A 15779-nucleotide genomic window follows, 5' to 3' on the forward strand; every position below is an offset into this window, starting at 1 on the left:
GAGAGGAAATAGAAATACTTCTTAACAGCTGCAGCTAGCTATGTCAGTGAAGTGTCAGTATATAAGATCACAGTGTAAATGGAAACTTCTGTACTTTTCTTGATTCATACACTCATATAATAATAATAATAATAATAATAATAATAATAATAATAATAATAATACCGACCAATATTTAAACCTATCTCGTGCTTCATGAACAAAACTTGAAAATAGCTTCTTTTGAAAAAGCTAGTCAAATGATTTGTGAAATGAATTGTCTAAAAGCAAAAATAAAATAGAGAAACATTTGACATATGTGTGAATGATTCTCAAAATCATGTACAGCAAATGAAATGCCAGTTCAGAATTTAAAGTTTAGTATTTAACTTAGACTCTTGAGAGTATTAGAGGATATTTGTCTGGTGGAATTTCACTCAGTGGTCTTCTCATACCATTAATGGCTGAGCATCTCAGCTGCTGTACATTATTTTTGATTATCACTTAAAGGTGCATCAATTTTTTTTCTAATGTATTTTATTTCTTACTTTTAGACAGACCATTTGACATAACTTTTGACTTTCCAAAAATAAAATAAAAATATAAATGTTATTCATTAAGTCCTGTGGTTGATATGTGCACTGGCTGCTCTCCTGTTGTATGGCCATTTGAAAACTGAAATGCAGCTAAACGTGTCACTTGTTTTCTATAATTCTAGGTATGGTGCATAAGGTAGCACAACATATTTTTACATTGCCCCAAGTAGTGTTTGCGTGAAGTATGCCACTAGAGACTGTCACTGCTGATTGTGGTTGCCTCTTACCCCTGCAGTTTTCTGTATCAGAACAGAAGTGTTAACATTTATCTTCCCGATTGTAAAACAATGAATTGGAGCCTTGGTAAGCTTCTTGTTAAGATTTGACTGTCTAACAATAGCCGTCATCACATTTACAAGACAGCACAGGCTGGTGACCATCACAAGCATGTCGTCGCAGCTTACAAAGGCTACCCAGAAAGTAACAAATGTTTTGAAATAAAACAGTGACAGTATGGGATAATCAAATTTTATTATATACATTTTAAAGGTGCACGCTTCGGCTACTTTTGTACATGCTTACCATTCAAATTGAGGCACTTATCATGGCACAAATTTTCCAATACTGTCTCTAGAAACCTGCTGCCTGTAATTGAAACCACTGGTTTTTACCAGCATGCAGTTTGGTGTCAACATCAAAGTGTTGCGTAGCAATCAATGTCCTCATTGCTGGGTAGAGATCGTTGTTGCTCAGTGTCAAATCTGGGCTTGATGATGGTGGACGATCAAACACCTTCCATCCAGAACTCGTTGGCTGTTGGGTTGGACTGGCTGTGTGTGAATGTTTGTTTGTCGTGCAAAGCAAAACTTTTGCACTAAGTTTCCCCCGATGCCTGTTTTGTATCGCCTGCCTTATCTTTGTCAATGCTCAGCAATGCCTCGAGTTGTAGTGTCACGTTCAAGGAAATCAGAGAATCATTCCCTTAGCACAGTAGCCATGATATTTCTTACTGATAGCTGTTGCAAACACTTCTTTGGTATCTTGGGAGAATTTGTCTGTCCCCATTCCATCGACTGCCTTTTTGTTCCGCAGTTGACATGCTTCACCCAAGTTTTGTACCCAGTTAAGATAAAATTGATAACTTCATTAGCATTTTTCTCATGATCTTAGAGGAGAGTCAGTGCTGCACGAGTCTTTCTTTTTTATAGTTTTCTGTTAGGATTTTGGGAACCAAGCCTACACAAAATTTCTGGTAACAAAGTTGTCAGCCACAGTTTCACACATCAAACTCCTTGAAATTTGGGAAAAATGTTGTGAAAGTTCAGTAATCTTGAAATGACGATTTTCACTGATTGTCATTTTTTTCATTGTCAGTCAGTCAAGTCACAAGGCTTAGGCCTACAACTGCAGTCCTCATTGTGAACATTGGTACAACCATCTTTAAATAGCACACTGGTCTCTCATTCAGGAGGACGAGGATTCAGACCCATGTCCGACCATTCTGATTTAGGTTTTCTGTGATTTTCCTAAATTGCTTCAGGCAAATGCTGGGATGGTTCCTTTTAAAGGGCACGGCCAACTTCCTTCCCTAATCCGATGGGACTGATGACCTCACTGTTTGGTCATGTCCCCCGAATCAACCAACCAACCATCTTTAAAATCAATGCGCTGTTGCCTCACTTGGCTTTCTAATTATTCCTTTTCTGTACACATCACAAAGGTTACAATACAGTTCAATTGGTTTGCAGTTTTTTGTCAGTCGAAACCTAATTAAAGAATGAACCTCACAAGTGATAGGATTTTCTATTGCAGCACACATTTTAACATGCCACAGAATGCAAAGTAGCAGAGACAGAGACCATTTGCTGCCACCACTGGATGAGTACTGAGTGTAGGAATGTCACAGCACCAAGATGGCAGCTGTGGTCCTGCCCACTGCCATGATAGACCAAAATATCTGTTACTTTCTCAATAGCCCTCGTATCTCTGGTCTTGTGGCATTCTGATGGATTACATGGCCTCTTTCTGGCATAACGCCTTGATATTTCCTGTAGTTCTTCAAATATGCCCATATCACACAAAACTCAAACTGACAATACAGGTTTGACTTTTACCAGTCTCCTAGGCAGTGAACAATAAACTGTTGTTGGAGCCCTACAATATACTGAACATATTACTTACAAAAGCATTTCTGCTGGATTTGCAGAAACGTGACTATTTGGAAATATAAAGGAAATGTGTCACTTTTGATAAACACAGATTTTTTGATTCCTTTTTAAACAGGATGAACAGTACATTGAAAAGAAAAAAAGCAAGCAGTATGAAGGAAAAAATGTAGACAATGCTGTGAAACTGCTTTTGAATGTTAGTCTGAGATGGAGTTACATTAGTTTGGAAATAACCTCTTCAGTTCAGTTCCTGGATTCAGTTTCTCTTGGAAAATCTCTCATACCCTGTTGACCAAAGTATTATTAATTTTTTCTGTTTTGCCATTCTGACTATTTCATTGCTTTGTATGTTGCAGATATATCATTTTGAAGATCCACAACTGTTCTTCTCACTTAAACACCTACAGGCAAGGCAGAAGGTGAAATTTGTGCAGTATCTTGGTCATGGCTTACCCAAGAGGAGACTGTACAGTATATTTACCAGATTTATAAATCTGTATAGAGCAAAATGGGTAGGAAGGTTAGTAGGCCATGTCACTTCTTTTTTTCACCTGTTTGGCTTTCATGTGTGTATGTGTGCGTGTGTTTGTATTTTTGTCTATTATTTCTATCTCGTTCTCTTGCTTCATTGTATCCCAGGTTCTAAGTAATATTTGCTTTGCAACTGACTTCAGCACAAAGGTTTCAGTTTGATGAAAAGTTTTCAAGGCAGGCATTCTTTTTTATAAAGTTGGAGAAATAAGTGTTGGAGATCACTATGAAAATAAATTAAAAATGATGCATTTTCTGAAGGCTTGTGGCAGGCTTCAGATTTATAAAATTGATTCAACTACACAGGAGCATATTGTATTAATTTGAATGTGGTATTTTTATTGAATAACATGACACAATTTCAAAGACTTTACTGGTGTCATACAGATACGACTGTGTACCTATACCAAAGTGGCAAGTAAAAATTTCTACCAAGGCCGGGAATCGAACCCAGGTCTGCTGCTTACTAGACAGGTGCATTAGCCACTAAGCCACCTTGGTGCAGCTGTTCACACAACTACACGGATTACCGTGGCACACCTCCCTCCTCAATAAAAATTCTTACTGTCATCCCAGTCTACTTTAAATTCTCCTTTACACATGAACAGAATTGCTCGGGCTGTCCATGTTCTCAGAAATTGTCATTTCAATTGTATAAGTACCTGCACCTGAGTTTCAGGCTGGATCCCCCATTTACCTTTGAAGCCAAGGTGCTGTTCCTGAACATAGAGTGCCATGGCAATTCTGTTCATGTGTAAGGAGGAGTTTAAAGTAGACTAAGATGGCAGTGAGAATTTGGATCGAGGAGGGGTGCGTACCAGGATAATCCTTACAGTTGTGTGAACCGCTGTCCTAAGACGGCTTAGTGGTGGACACGCCTGCCTAGTAAGCAGGAGCCCCAGATCAATTCCTGGCCTTCGTGCAAATTTTCACACACTGCTTCCACCTATATACATTAAATTGAATATTTTCTCTTTTTAAATACTTAGCTGCATTGTTTTTTTTTATGAATTATATGTTAATTGTTTTATAGATTGCTGATAAAGTCACACTGTCATTTCGAAAAATCTCAACTAGGAAACTAAAATATTATGAGGAGAATAGATTGCCACTTGCAGTGTAGGGGAGATGTTGAGTTGCAGGCAGACATACTTTTTAGCTTTTGGCAAAGAGGTTCACTTATGAAGTAGAAACACTTGTACAGCTCAGACACATGACCCCTGTCTGTGACCACTGTGGGTAGATTGAGTCATAACTGTACCTGATGGGAGCAGCAATTTTGTGAGGGTGGTTGCAGGTAAGGAGGCAGCATGAGGTGAAGTGGGGAAGGGGGATAACAGGGTGTGGTGGGGGCAGCTGTAGTGCTGCTTGTGAATGTGTGCAGAGATGTGGTGGGGCAGGGTAGGGCTACTAAGTGCAATTGTGAGGTTTGGAGGGGGGTGGGAATGGAGAAGGGAAAAGGGCTAGTGGGCACATTGGCCAAATAAAAGGCTGTGTTGTGCTGGAGTGGGAATAGGAGGAGGGAGAGGTAAGTGGAAGACAGGGACTAGTGAAACGTGGAAACTATTAGAGACAGAGCATTGTGGCTTACTGTAAAATGTTTAGTAGCTGTCAAAGTTCCTCTTGGTTTTACCAGAATTTAAATATGTGTCCCACTCATCACTTGTTGCACGTCAATGCGATATTAGAGTGCTGCCCATATATGGGTGAGCACTGAAGCATTAACAGTTCTGATTGCTTCAGTGATTCTTGCACGGAGGACAGCTATGTTGTTGTCTGGCGTTCTGCACGCGTGGTCCTTGATGTAACCCCACAAAAAATGTCTGGTGGCGGGTTGTTGGGAGTGAGTGGAGGTCCTGCTATTCAAACATCATGGCCCATCCATTTTATGGACAATCGATCTTGCTTCCTGCAATTCACATGATGCACGATGAATTTACTTTTGGGTGCTGTGTTGAAATGGAGCTTGCACTCTGTCAGTGCATGCTTGAGATATGGGGGACGTCGACTTTGAAGGAGGCCTTAGACATTACCTGCCTCCTAAGTTCTTGAACTGTCTTATCAGACGTCAATAATTCAACAATATGGTCTTCACAGATTTGGAGTCTGCGTACCACATGACACATTGTGCCTTCTCGTGTTCTGTTACCATTTTTAAGGAGTCCACACCAAATCTTTAACAGACAAAGAAACAAAAACCTCTTTGTAAGCTCCTAAACATTTTACAGCCAATCATGTTTCTAATAGATCGCAGGTTATGATTTTTTTGAAATAATAGGAGGACTTTATGGACGCCCTGTATATTAGTACTTTTGTAAGACTGCTTCTTTAATAACACAGATTCTTACTCTTTTGAAATAACCAGAAACAAATATTTCTGGAGGTGGCTACCTCTGGCCGTTAAAGTGCTCTGGAGATTTAGTGAGTAACTCAAACATTACTCCTGGAGAACACTGTAAGTTCATCAGACTAGTAAACACTCAAATATGGACCACTCTGTCAATGCTCACACTACTGTCAGTTTGCTCACGGAATATGCAATGTGTGATCAAAAGGACAATGAAGACAGCACCGCATTAGGGAAGTAGACATACTCATCTGTGAGCCAAATGGTTATGGCAGGGAATAACAGTCCAAACCATTGTTAAGAAAATCGCTAAGTATACCAGATCGCCATAAGTAAGTCCACCAAAGATCACAAAGTACACATCAGGGCGCTGAGACAAATGAGACCTGATGCTGTGGGCAGGCTTCAGACATGTTGCTGTTGTTCACCCACATTACCTGGTGTTGGCAGATATATAACTCCATGCCACACCTGGCCAACTCACTAGACATAAGTGTAGTCATATCGATTGATGCATAACTATTCAGATTTTTTGTTAATTACAATATTTCATAATATTTAACAGTCAAAATGATGTTGATAAATGAAAACTGCACTACAGTGTTTACTCACATAAGGCAGCTGTGGTTCTGCTGACTTTTGTTTAGCAAATACCAAATTCCACTATAAAGTTTACTTGAGTGAAGCATACTTATTTCATTATATTTTTTATTTCAGAACTGTGTCATACTGGTTTAGGAAACACTTGTGCTTATAGGATTATGCCATCTCCTTCCACAATATAGACATCAGAGCACCAGTATTACACAAAATATTGTATGAATGTGAACAGTTTCAGTTTGAACATACATGGCACATTATTGAGCTGTACAATATAGAATACAAGAAGTGTTTTTACCTACTGTGTCGTGAGATGTCACCAGTAGCAAAACATGCTCTGGAAAATGAACACCCGATTGCTTATGACGCAGCAGCTTTCATTAAATGAAAAAATGGTTTGTGAGATAGTGTCCTAAAAAAAAAGCATCAGAGTTAAAAATTTCTGAAACTCCCTCAATAAATCCTGCAGCTGGTTGAAGAGGGTGTGGCAGTCTTGCAATGAAAACTTTGCCTTACATGGCCTCAATGATGTGTCGGGCAGTAGCACAGCTGCCTAAGGTCAGCAGCAACAGTTCGTGACAGTCATCACTTGACAATGGCCGAGGAGCACTCAGCTGAAAGCTCATGGCTTTCTAACCATTTGACACAGCTAAAAGCTTAGGAGAATTTTATCAGTACACATCACTGTGAAGCCATATATTTGTACCTATTTCATAACTTTTTGGATGACTAATCGGAAATAACACATTTTAGCACTCTTAGAACTGCCATTTAATCCTTTTCCATCTACATTGTACACATTTTAATGATTTGAGAAATATTTTGTGCTAATCAAACTGGCTCGTGTCTGTCCACAGGTTCACAAAGCATGAGGACAAGCTAATAAAAATGTATATGGAGATGAAGGGAAAAAATAAGTACAAGGAACTTGCAAAAATCCTTGGTAGGGATAGGATGTCAGTCTACAGGAGGTGTGTGCTTCTGGCGAAGAATGGAGAAATGCCGGGTAAGATTCTCTTGCTGTTCACTTGTTGCCTTTATTCAGTAAGGTGTTGGGCAGATTACATGTATGGTGACCTGTCACTTCTCTAGTAGAAATAAATTGTTGTTCAAGTAGTAGCAGTCTTCAGTCCAAAAAGGGCTTGATGCAGCTGTCCATACCAGTCAAACCTGTGTAAGTCTCTTCATCTTCGAGTAGCTACTGCAGCCTACATCCTTTTGAACCCGCTTACTGTATTCATCTCTTGGTCTCCCTCTACAATTTTTATGCTATACATTTCCCACCAATACAAAATTGACAATTCCTTGATGCCTCAGGATGTGTCCTATCAACCAGTCACTTGTACTACTCAAGTAGTGGCACAAATTTCTTCTTTCCCCAATTCAGTTCAGTACCTCATTTGTTATTGAATATTCCCATCTAATCTTCAACATTCTTCTGTAGCACCACATGACAAAAGCTGCTTCTATCTTTTTGTCTAAACTGCTTATTGTACGCATTTCACTTCCATACAAGGTTACACACCAGACAAATACCTTCACAAAAGAGTTTTTAACATGTAAACTTGCGTTAGATATTAACAAATCCTTGTTTTTCAGATTTTTTTTCTCTTCTATAGTCAATCTACATTTTATATCCTCTCTTCTTGGGCTATCTTCAATTACTTTGTTGCCCAAATAGCACAAGTCATCTACTACTTTCATTATTTCCCATTCCAGTTTCCTCAGCATCAGCCGATTTAATCAGACTACATTCTGTTACCCTTGTTTTACTTTTACTGAATTTGTTTTACAATCTCTCCTCAAGACACTATCCACTATTATGTAAACTGAATGTGGAGGGGAGGAAAGGAACGAGAAGCAACTAATGTCAGCTGCATCGGGGCTTTATACAGTGTCAGAAGCAATGAGTGAAAATTGGAGCTCAACCAGGACTTGAACCCAGGATCTACTGCTTACTAGGCAAATGAGTTAACGATTGCACCACCCAGACAGTGTTTGTTGCCCCCTGTGGCTCACAATGCTTTGGTGAGTTCGTGCTTGGCTACCGTGGGCCCTCAGCCTTTGAAGCACGTCTTCCCTTTCTGTGCTGCGTATCCATCCTCCTGCTCTTCTTTTTCCCCTCCCTTGGGGAACTTGTCTTGGATATTTTCAGGAATGCTTGTTGCACTTTAGATAGCCTGGCATTGCAACAGTCCCTCATATGTTTTTCTTTCTTTCTTCATTCTCCATCTTCTCCCCTTCCTCTGCTTTGGCATTAGAGGTTTCTCTTTGTTTCTGCTTCCTCCCTTTGCACTCCTGAAAGCGGTCCCACATATCTGACGCGTAACAGGTGACTGGGTAATGCGTAATTCTCAACCACAAGTAGACAGTTAGGGTTTGCACGTACACCCTGGTGAAGACCAGGCTGATGCTGGGTGATTGTCTGAGCTGTGTGATGAAAATAATGAGGTGGCACATAAGTCTACAGTCTTCTTGCATTATGAAGATAGCATTGCTGACAGACTTTCTCCTGTTCTGTAGAAACATAGTGTGAAGTGTGTTTTCTGACCACCAATTAAGATTAGAGGCCTTTTAGGTTCTGTAAAGGATGATCTCAGCTTGTGTTAGGTGGCTGTCTATCGTATTCTTGCAGTTTTGACATGTCAAGACATTGGTCAGACCATCAGGACCGTGGAGGACTAGTGTATTGTTTCTAAGTACCACACACACTGAAAACAACCGAGAAAATCTGCTATTGTAGTACATTGCATTGGTACCAGACATCTTATGGAATATAATAGAGTTTCTGTTATGCACTTCCGATTGCTGGGACAGAGTTGTTAAGGATGCAGTTGAGAGTGAGTTAGCAAGGAATCTTGTAAATAGAGGTGGAGGTTTTTGCCCAATTTCTGCTCATTGTCCTGCTCTTTCTCTGTCCATACAGAGGGTAAAGTTAATTCCACTCCCTCACACATTGGTAGTTGATATTAGCTATCAATAACTTTTGATTCTGGATCTATCTTGTGTGTGCAGGTGCTAGTTATTTAGGTTTTGTGGTGGTGCTAGTAGTTCACTGTGTGCACCTGCGCCCATGTTGTGTGTTGCAGTTCTTATTTGGAATAGCCGTATCTACTGAGGGCTTAAATTTCCTCACTCACTGCTCTCTTATTGTATTTATGCCTTGACTGTGGTGATGTGTTCCTGTTGAAATGTCAGCAGTTGTTGTAAACATCACCTGGCTACTGTCCCGTAAGTTATTTAAACATTTTATGTGTTGGCAGAAACTAAAACACTTCGTGACTTTTCTTTTCCATCCAACACTTAATCTGTGTAATTTGCCACCACTACCCCTCCCATTATTGATGAAACTGTATTTTTGTTTTTCAGAAAAAATTGTTTGGACATACGAAAAGGTGGAGGAAATGGTGCGTCTGCTGGTCACTGTCTGCGGTGTTGACCATGTGGAGGAATTTCGTGGACATCTGAATATCAAACATCAATTTTGGGATCTTGTTGGCATTCGTATGGGTTTACCGAAAGCTCGTCTAGTTCGCTTCTGGAGGTGCAAGCTATATACACAGATTTTTGCAAAGAGACCCATCACTCGTAATGCCGTATCCATTCACATAATTAATTGGTAAGCTGCTCATATGCGAGAAAAGTGTGTTTTTTGTATATTTCAGTTTGAATTTTACTCAGTTTCAGTTGTTATGCCTTAGCATTTTATATCCATCTGCAGAGGAACCCTTGTGGAGAGTTGTTTGGCTTCAAGGTATGACTTCAGCATAATGTGATGTGCTGTGCTGTTCATTGAAGTGTTTCCCCATTAGTCTACATCCATATGTAGATGTGATGTCACTTAATCTTGAAATTAAGGTGCATTTGGCTGTGTCTGACAGTAGAAAGCCACAGTCCAACCACCTATCCTTCCCCTTCTCCGCATCACCTCATCCTCCTACAGCTCCCTCTGCCCTTCTGAAGGGGTCTTCTGCAGATAGGAAAAAACATTGGAAATTTCAAGTGCATCTATAGTACATTAGTAAGAAAATTACACAAGGCCCATCCAGAAAGGAAGTTCTGTAGGCACCTGTCATAGTGTGGCACAAGTCTTTGTATGCTTTCCTCAAAGAACATTGCACTGTGTGTGTCAGCCTTGTGATAATGTCAGACAATGGAAAAATAGGATGAAATAGTAACATTATGAAGAGGATAGGTCGCTACTCACCACATAGAGGTGGCATTGAGTTGCAGACAGACGCAATCAAAAGACTGCAAAATGTTTAAGCTTTCGGCCGAAATGCCTTCTTTGAAAATAAAAAGCACACTCACAACACACACACACACACACACACACACACACACACAAGGCCAGTCTCTGCCCGCTGTGGCCGGACTGCGGGCTGCGGGCTGTGACTGTGTCTGCTGTGAGCAACAGTCTGAGGTGGCTAGGGAGGATACGGAGACAGCGTGGGCTGGGGAGGTATAGGAAGCTAGAGGTGACAGGAGGTGTTATGCTACCTGCGAGAGCATGAAAGGACGTGGTGTAGACAGGATAGGGCTGTTAGTTGCCCCCAGTTGGGATGCTGTGTGGGGGAGCTGGTGGTGGGGGGAGGTGGACTGGGGGGGGGGGGGGGGGGGAGTGTGGGAGTAGAAAAGGGATGAGTGGATGCATTGGCAGAATAGAAGGTGTGTGTAATGATGGAGAGAGAGCAGGGAAGGGGAGCTGGAGGACTGGGGGTAGCGAAGGTCGATGCGAGGGGGTTTATAGGAATGAATGATGTACTGTAGGGCAAGTTCCCACCTGCACAGTTCTGAAAAGCTGGTGTTCGTAGATAGGATCCAGATGGCACATGTTGTGAATCAGTCATTGCAGTGAAGTACATTGTGTTGGGAAGGATGTTCAGCAACTGGATGGACCAGCTGTCTCGTAATTGCAGTTTAGATGTGACGATTCGTGTAGACAGGCAGCTTGTTAGGTGTCATGCTCACATGAAAAGCAGCACAATGATTGCAGCTTAGTTTGTAGATCATATGGCTGCTGTTAGGGGGAGTTCGGCTTGTGATGGGAGAGGACATCCCTGTGAGTGGACTGGAGTAGGTGCTAGTGGGACAATGCGTGGGACAGGTTTGGCATCTACATCTGTTGCAGGTGTATGAGCTGTGAGACAAGGGTTTGGGAGCAGCAGTGAAGTCGGGATAGCCAAGGATGTTCCATAGGTGCCATTGTGGAGGGAATGGGAAAAGTAGAGGGTAGGATATTCCTCATTTCAGGGCATGACGAGAGGTAGCTGAAACTCTGGCGGAGAATGTGATTCCTGGGTGGAACTTGAGTCAAGAGATGAGACAATGGGTATGTGGGAGGAAGGAGGTGACAAGAGAAACAAGGCACGGGAGATCTATTTCTTTACAAGGTTTGGTAGGTTACTTTAGTCTGTGGATGTCTCGGTGAGACCTTCGGCATATTTGGAGAGGGACTGCTCATCTCAACAGATGCGATGACCATGGGAATCTAGGCTGCTGTTGTCCTCAGTCCAAAGACTGGTTTGATGCAGCTCTTCATGCTGCTCTGTCCTGTGCAAGCTTCATCATCCCCGAATAACTACTGTGGTCTAAATCTTTCTTATTAAGCTTACAGTTTTCATCTGCTGGACTCCCTCGACAATTTTTACCCCATGCACTCCCCTGCAATACTAAATTGGTGGTCCCCTGATGCCTTAGAATGTCCCCTATCAACCAATCCCTGCTTTTGGTGAAGTTGTACCACATATTTCCCTTCTCCCCAGTTCCATTCAGTACTTTCTCATTAGTTCCCCGAATCTTCAGTATTCTTCTGTAGCACCACATATCGAAAGCTTCTCTTCTCTTTGTATCTAAACTGTTTATTGTCTGTGTTTCACTTCCATACACGGCTACACTCCAGACAAATTCCTTCAGAAATGACTTCCTACCTTTCATATTTTTCTTTAGTTTCTGTTACTGCTTGCTCAGTGTACAGGGGTTAGGCTACCGCCCTGTCTCACTCCCTTTTTAACCGCTGCCTCTCTTTCATTCCCCTCGACTCTTACTAGTGCTGTCTATTTCCTGTATAAGCTGTAAATAGCATTTAGCTCCCTGTATTTTACACCCTCAGAATTTCAAGCAGAGTATTCCAATCAATATTGTCAAAAGCTTTCTCTAAATTTACAAGTGCTATAAATGGAGATTTGCCTTTCCTTAACCTATATTCTAAGATAAGGATAGGGTCAGTATTGCCTCGCATGTTCCCACATTTCTCTGGAATCCAAACTGATCATCCCCAAGGTCGGCTTCTTCCAGTTTTTCCATTCTTCTGTAAGAAATTTGTGTTAGTATTTGCTTATCTCAAACATCTTGCACACCGGATGTACGAGTTTTGTTATGGGTTTCTCTCCTGAGGCTATCAGTAATTCTGACAGAACATCGTCTACTCCCAGGGCCTACTTTAGACCTAGGTCTTTGAGAGTTCTGTCAAATTCTTCTTGCAGTATCATATCTCCTATCTCATCTTCACGTACATCTACTTCCCTTTCTATAGTATTGCTTTAAAGTTCATCCTCCTTGTATAGGCCCTCTGTATATTCCTTCCAACTTTCAGCTTTCCCTTCATTGCTTAGGACTTGTTTACTATCTGAGCTCTTAGTACTCATACAGCTGCTTCAGTTTTTCTCAGAGGCCTCTTGGATTTTCCTGTAAGCCCTGTTAAATGTTCCCCTAGTGAAATTTACTTCTAAATCCTGACATTTGTCGTCTCATCGCACCTGCTCAGTAATTTTGCACTTACTGTCGATCTCATTTTTTAAACGTTTGTATTCCCTTTTGCCTGCTTCATTTGCTGCATTTTAAAATTTTCTCTTTTCTACATCTACATCTACATCTACATCCATACTCCGCAAGCCACCTGACGGTGTGTGGCGGAGGGTACCTTGAGTACCTCTATCGGTTCTCCCTTCTATTCCAGTCTCGTATTGTTCGTGGAAAGAAGGATTGTCGGTATGCCTCTGTGTGGGCTCTAATCTCTCTGATTTTATCCTCATGGTCTCTTCGCGAGATATACGTAGGAGGGAGCAATATACTGCTTGACTCTTCGGTGAAGGTATGTTCTCGAAACTTTGACAAAAGCCCGTACCGAGCTACTGAGCGTCTCTCCTGCAGAGTCTTCCACTGGAGTTTATCTATCATCTCCGTAACGCTTTCGCGATTACTAAATGACCCTGTAACGAAGCGCGCTGCTCTCCGTTGGATCTTTTCTATAACTTCTATCAACCCTATCTGGTACGGATCCCACACTGCTGAGCAGTATTCAAGCAGTGGGCGAACAACCGTACTGTAACCTACTTCCTTTGTTTTCGGATTGCATTTCCTTAGGATTCTTCCAATGAATCTCAGTCTGGCATCTGCTTTACCGACGATCAACATTATATGATCATTCCATTTTAAATCACTCCTAAAGCGTACTCCCAGATAATTTATGGTATTAACTGCTTCCAGTTGCTGACCTGCTATTTTGTAGCTAAATGATAAAGGATCTATCTTTCTGTGTATTCGCAGCACATTACACTTGTCTACATTGAGATTCAATTGCCATTCCCTGCACCATGCGTCAATTCGCTGCAGATCCTCCTGCATTTCAGTACAATTTTCCATTGTTACAACCTCTCGATACACCACAGCATCATCTGCAAAAAGCCTCAGTGAACTTCCGATGTCATCCACAAGGTCATTTATGTATATTGTGAATAGCAACGGTCGTATGACACTCCCCTGCGGCACACCTGAAATCACTCTTACTTCGGAAGACTTCTCTCCATTGAGAATGACATGCTGCGTCCTGTTATCTAGGAACTCCTCAATCCAATCACACAATCGGTCTGATAGTCCATATGCTCTTACTTTGTTCATTAAACGACTGTGGGGAACTGTATCGAACGCCTTTGGAAGTCAAGAAACACGGCATCTACCTGTGAACCCGTGTCTATGGCCCTCCGAGTCTCGTGGGCGAATAGCGCGAGCTGGGTTTCACAAGACCGTCTTTTTCGAAACCCATGCTGATTCCTACAGAGTAGATTTCTAGTCTCCAGAAAAGTCATTATACTCGAACACAATACGTGTTCCAAAATTCTACAACTGATCGACGTTAGAGATATAGGTCTATAGTTCTGCACATCTGCTCGACGCCCCTTCTTGAAAACGGGGATGACCTGTGCCCTTTTCCAATCCTTTATAACGCTATACTCTTCTAGAGATCTACGGTACACCGCTGCAAGAAGGGGGGCAAGTTCCTTCGCGTACTCTGTGTAAAATTGAACTGGTATCCTATCAGGTCCAGAGGCCTTTCCTCTTTTGAGCAATTTTGTTTCTCTATCCCTCTGTCGTCTATTTCGATATCTACCATTTTGTCATCTGTGCGACAATCTAGAGAAGGAACTACAGTGCAATCTTCCTCTGTGAAACAACTTTGGAAAAAGACATTTAGTATTTCGGCCTTTAGTCTGTCATCCTCTGTTTCAGTACCATTTTGGTCACAGAGTACCTGGATATTTTGTTTTGATCCACCTACCGCTTTGACATAAGACCAAAATTTCTTAGGATTTTCTGCCAAGTCAGTACATAGAACTTTACTTTCGAATTCATTGAACGCCTCTCGCATAGCCTTCCTCACACTACATTTCGCTTCGCGTAATTTTTGTTTGTCTGCAAGGCTTTGGCTATGTTTATGTTTGCTGTGAAGTTCCCTTTGCTTTCACAGCAGTTTTCTAACTCGGTTGTTGTACCACGGTGGCTCTTTTCCATCTCTTACGATCTTGCTTGGCACATACTCATCTAACGCATTATGTACGACGGTTTTGAACTTTGTCCACTGATCCTCAACACTATCTGTACTTGAGACAAAACTTTTGTGTTGAGCCAACAGGTACTCTGAAATCTGCTTTTTGTCACTTTTTCTAAACAGAAAAATCTTCCTACCCTTTTTAATATTCCTATTTACGGCTGAAATCATCGATGCCGTAACCGCTTTATGATCGCTGATTCCCTGTTCTGCGTTAACTTTTTCAAATAGTTCGGGTCTGTTTGTCACCAGAAGGTCTAATATGTTATCACCACGAGTCGGTTCTCTGTTTAACTGCTCAAGGTAGTTTTCAGATAAAGCACTTAAAAAGTTTCACTGGATTCTTTGTCCCTGCCACCCGTTATGAACGTCTGAGTCTCCCAGTCTATATCCGGCAAATTAAAATCTCCACCCAGAACTATAACATGGTGGGGAAATCTACTCGAAATATTTTCCAAATTATCCTTCAGGTGCTCTGCCACAACAGCTGCTGAGCCAGGGGGCCTATAGAGACATCCAATTACCATGTCTGAGCCTGCTTTAACTGTGACCTTCACCCAAATCATTTCACATTTCGGATCTCCATCAATTTCCTTCGATACTATTGCACTTCTTATCATTATAAACACGTCTCCACCTTCACTGTCCAGCCTGTCTCTGCGGTATACATTCCAATCTGAGTTTAGGATTTCATTACTGTTTACGTCTGGTTTCAGCCAACTTTCTGTCCCTAGTACTATATGAGCGTTGTGACCGTTTATTAATGAGAGCAGTTCTGGGACCTTTCTGTA

The 15779-nt window shown here is 41.5% G+C and overlaps 1 protein-coding gene across 2 annotated transcripts in view; it reads left to right on the forward strand.

Moving 5' to 3' along the window:
- Positions 1 to 15779, forward strand: part of LOC126425320 (uncharacterized) — a 93265-nt gene that overhangs the window by 40423 nt on the left and 37063 nt on the right. For both annotated transcript variants that reach the window (XM_050088302.1, XM_050088303.1), the window contains exons 4-6: positions 3040 to 3203; positions 7019 to 7167; positions 9531 to 9780. In XM_050088302.1, the coding sequence (XP_049944259.1) occupies positions 3040 to 3203; positions 7019 to 7167; positions 9531 to 9780 (563 nt within the window). The remainder of the gene's footprint in view (positions 1 to 3039; positions 3204 to 7018; positions 7168 to 9530; positions 9781 to 15779) is intronic.

This window comes from Schistocerca serialis, chromosome 10 (genome assembly GCF_023864345.2).
Source record: "Schistocerca serialis cubense isolate TAMUIC-IGC-003099 chromosome 10, iqSchSeri2.2, whole genome shotgun sequence".
NCBI lineage: Eukaryota > Metazoa > Arthropoda > Insecta > Orthoptera > Acrididae > Schistocerca > Schistocerca serialis.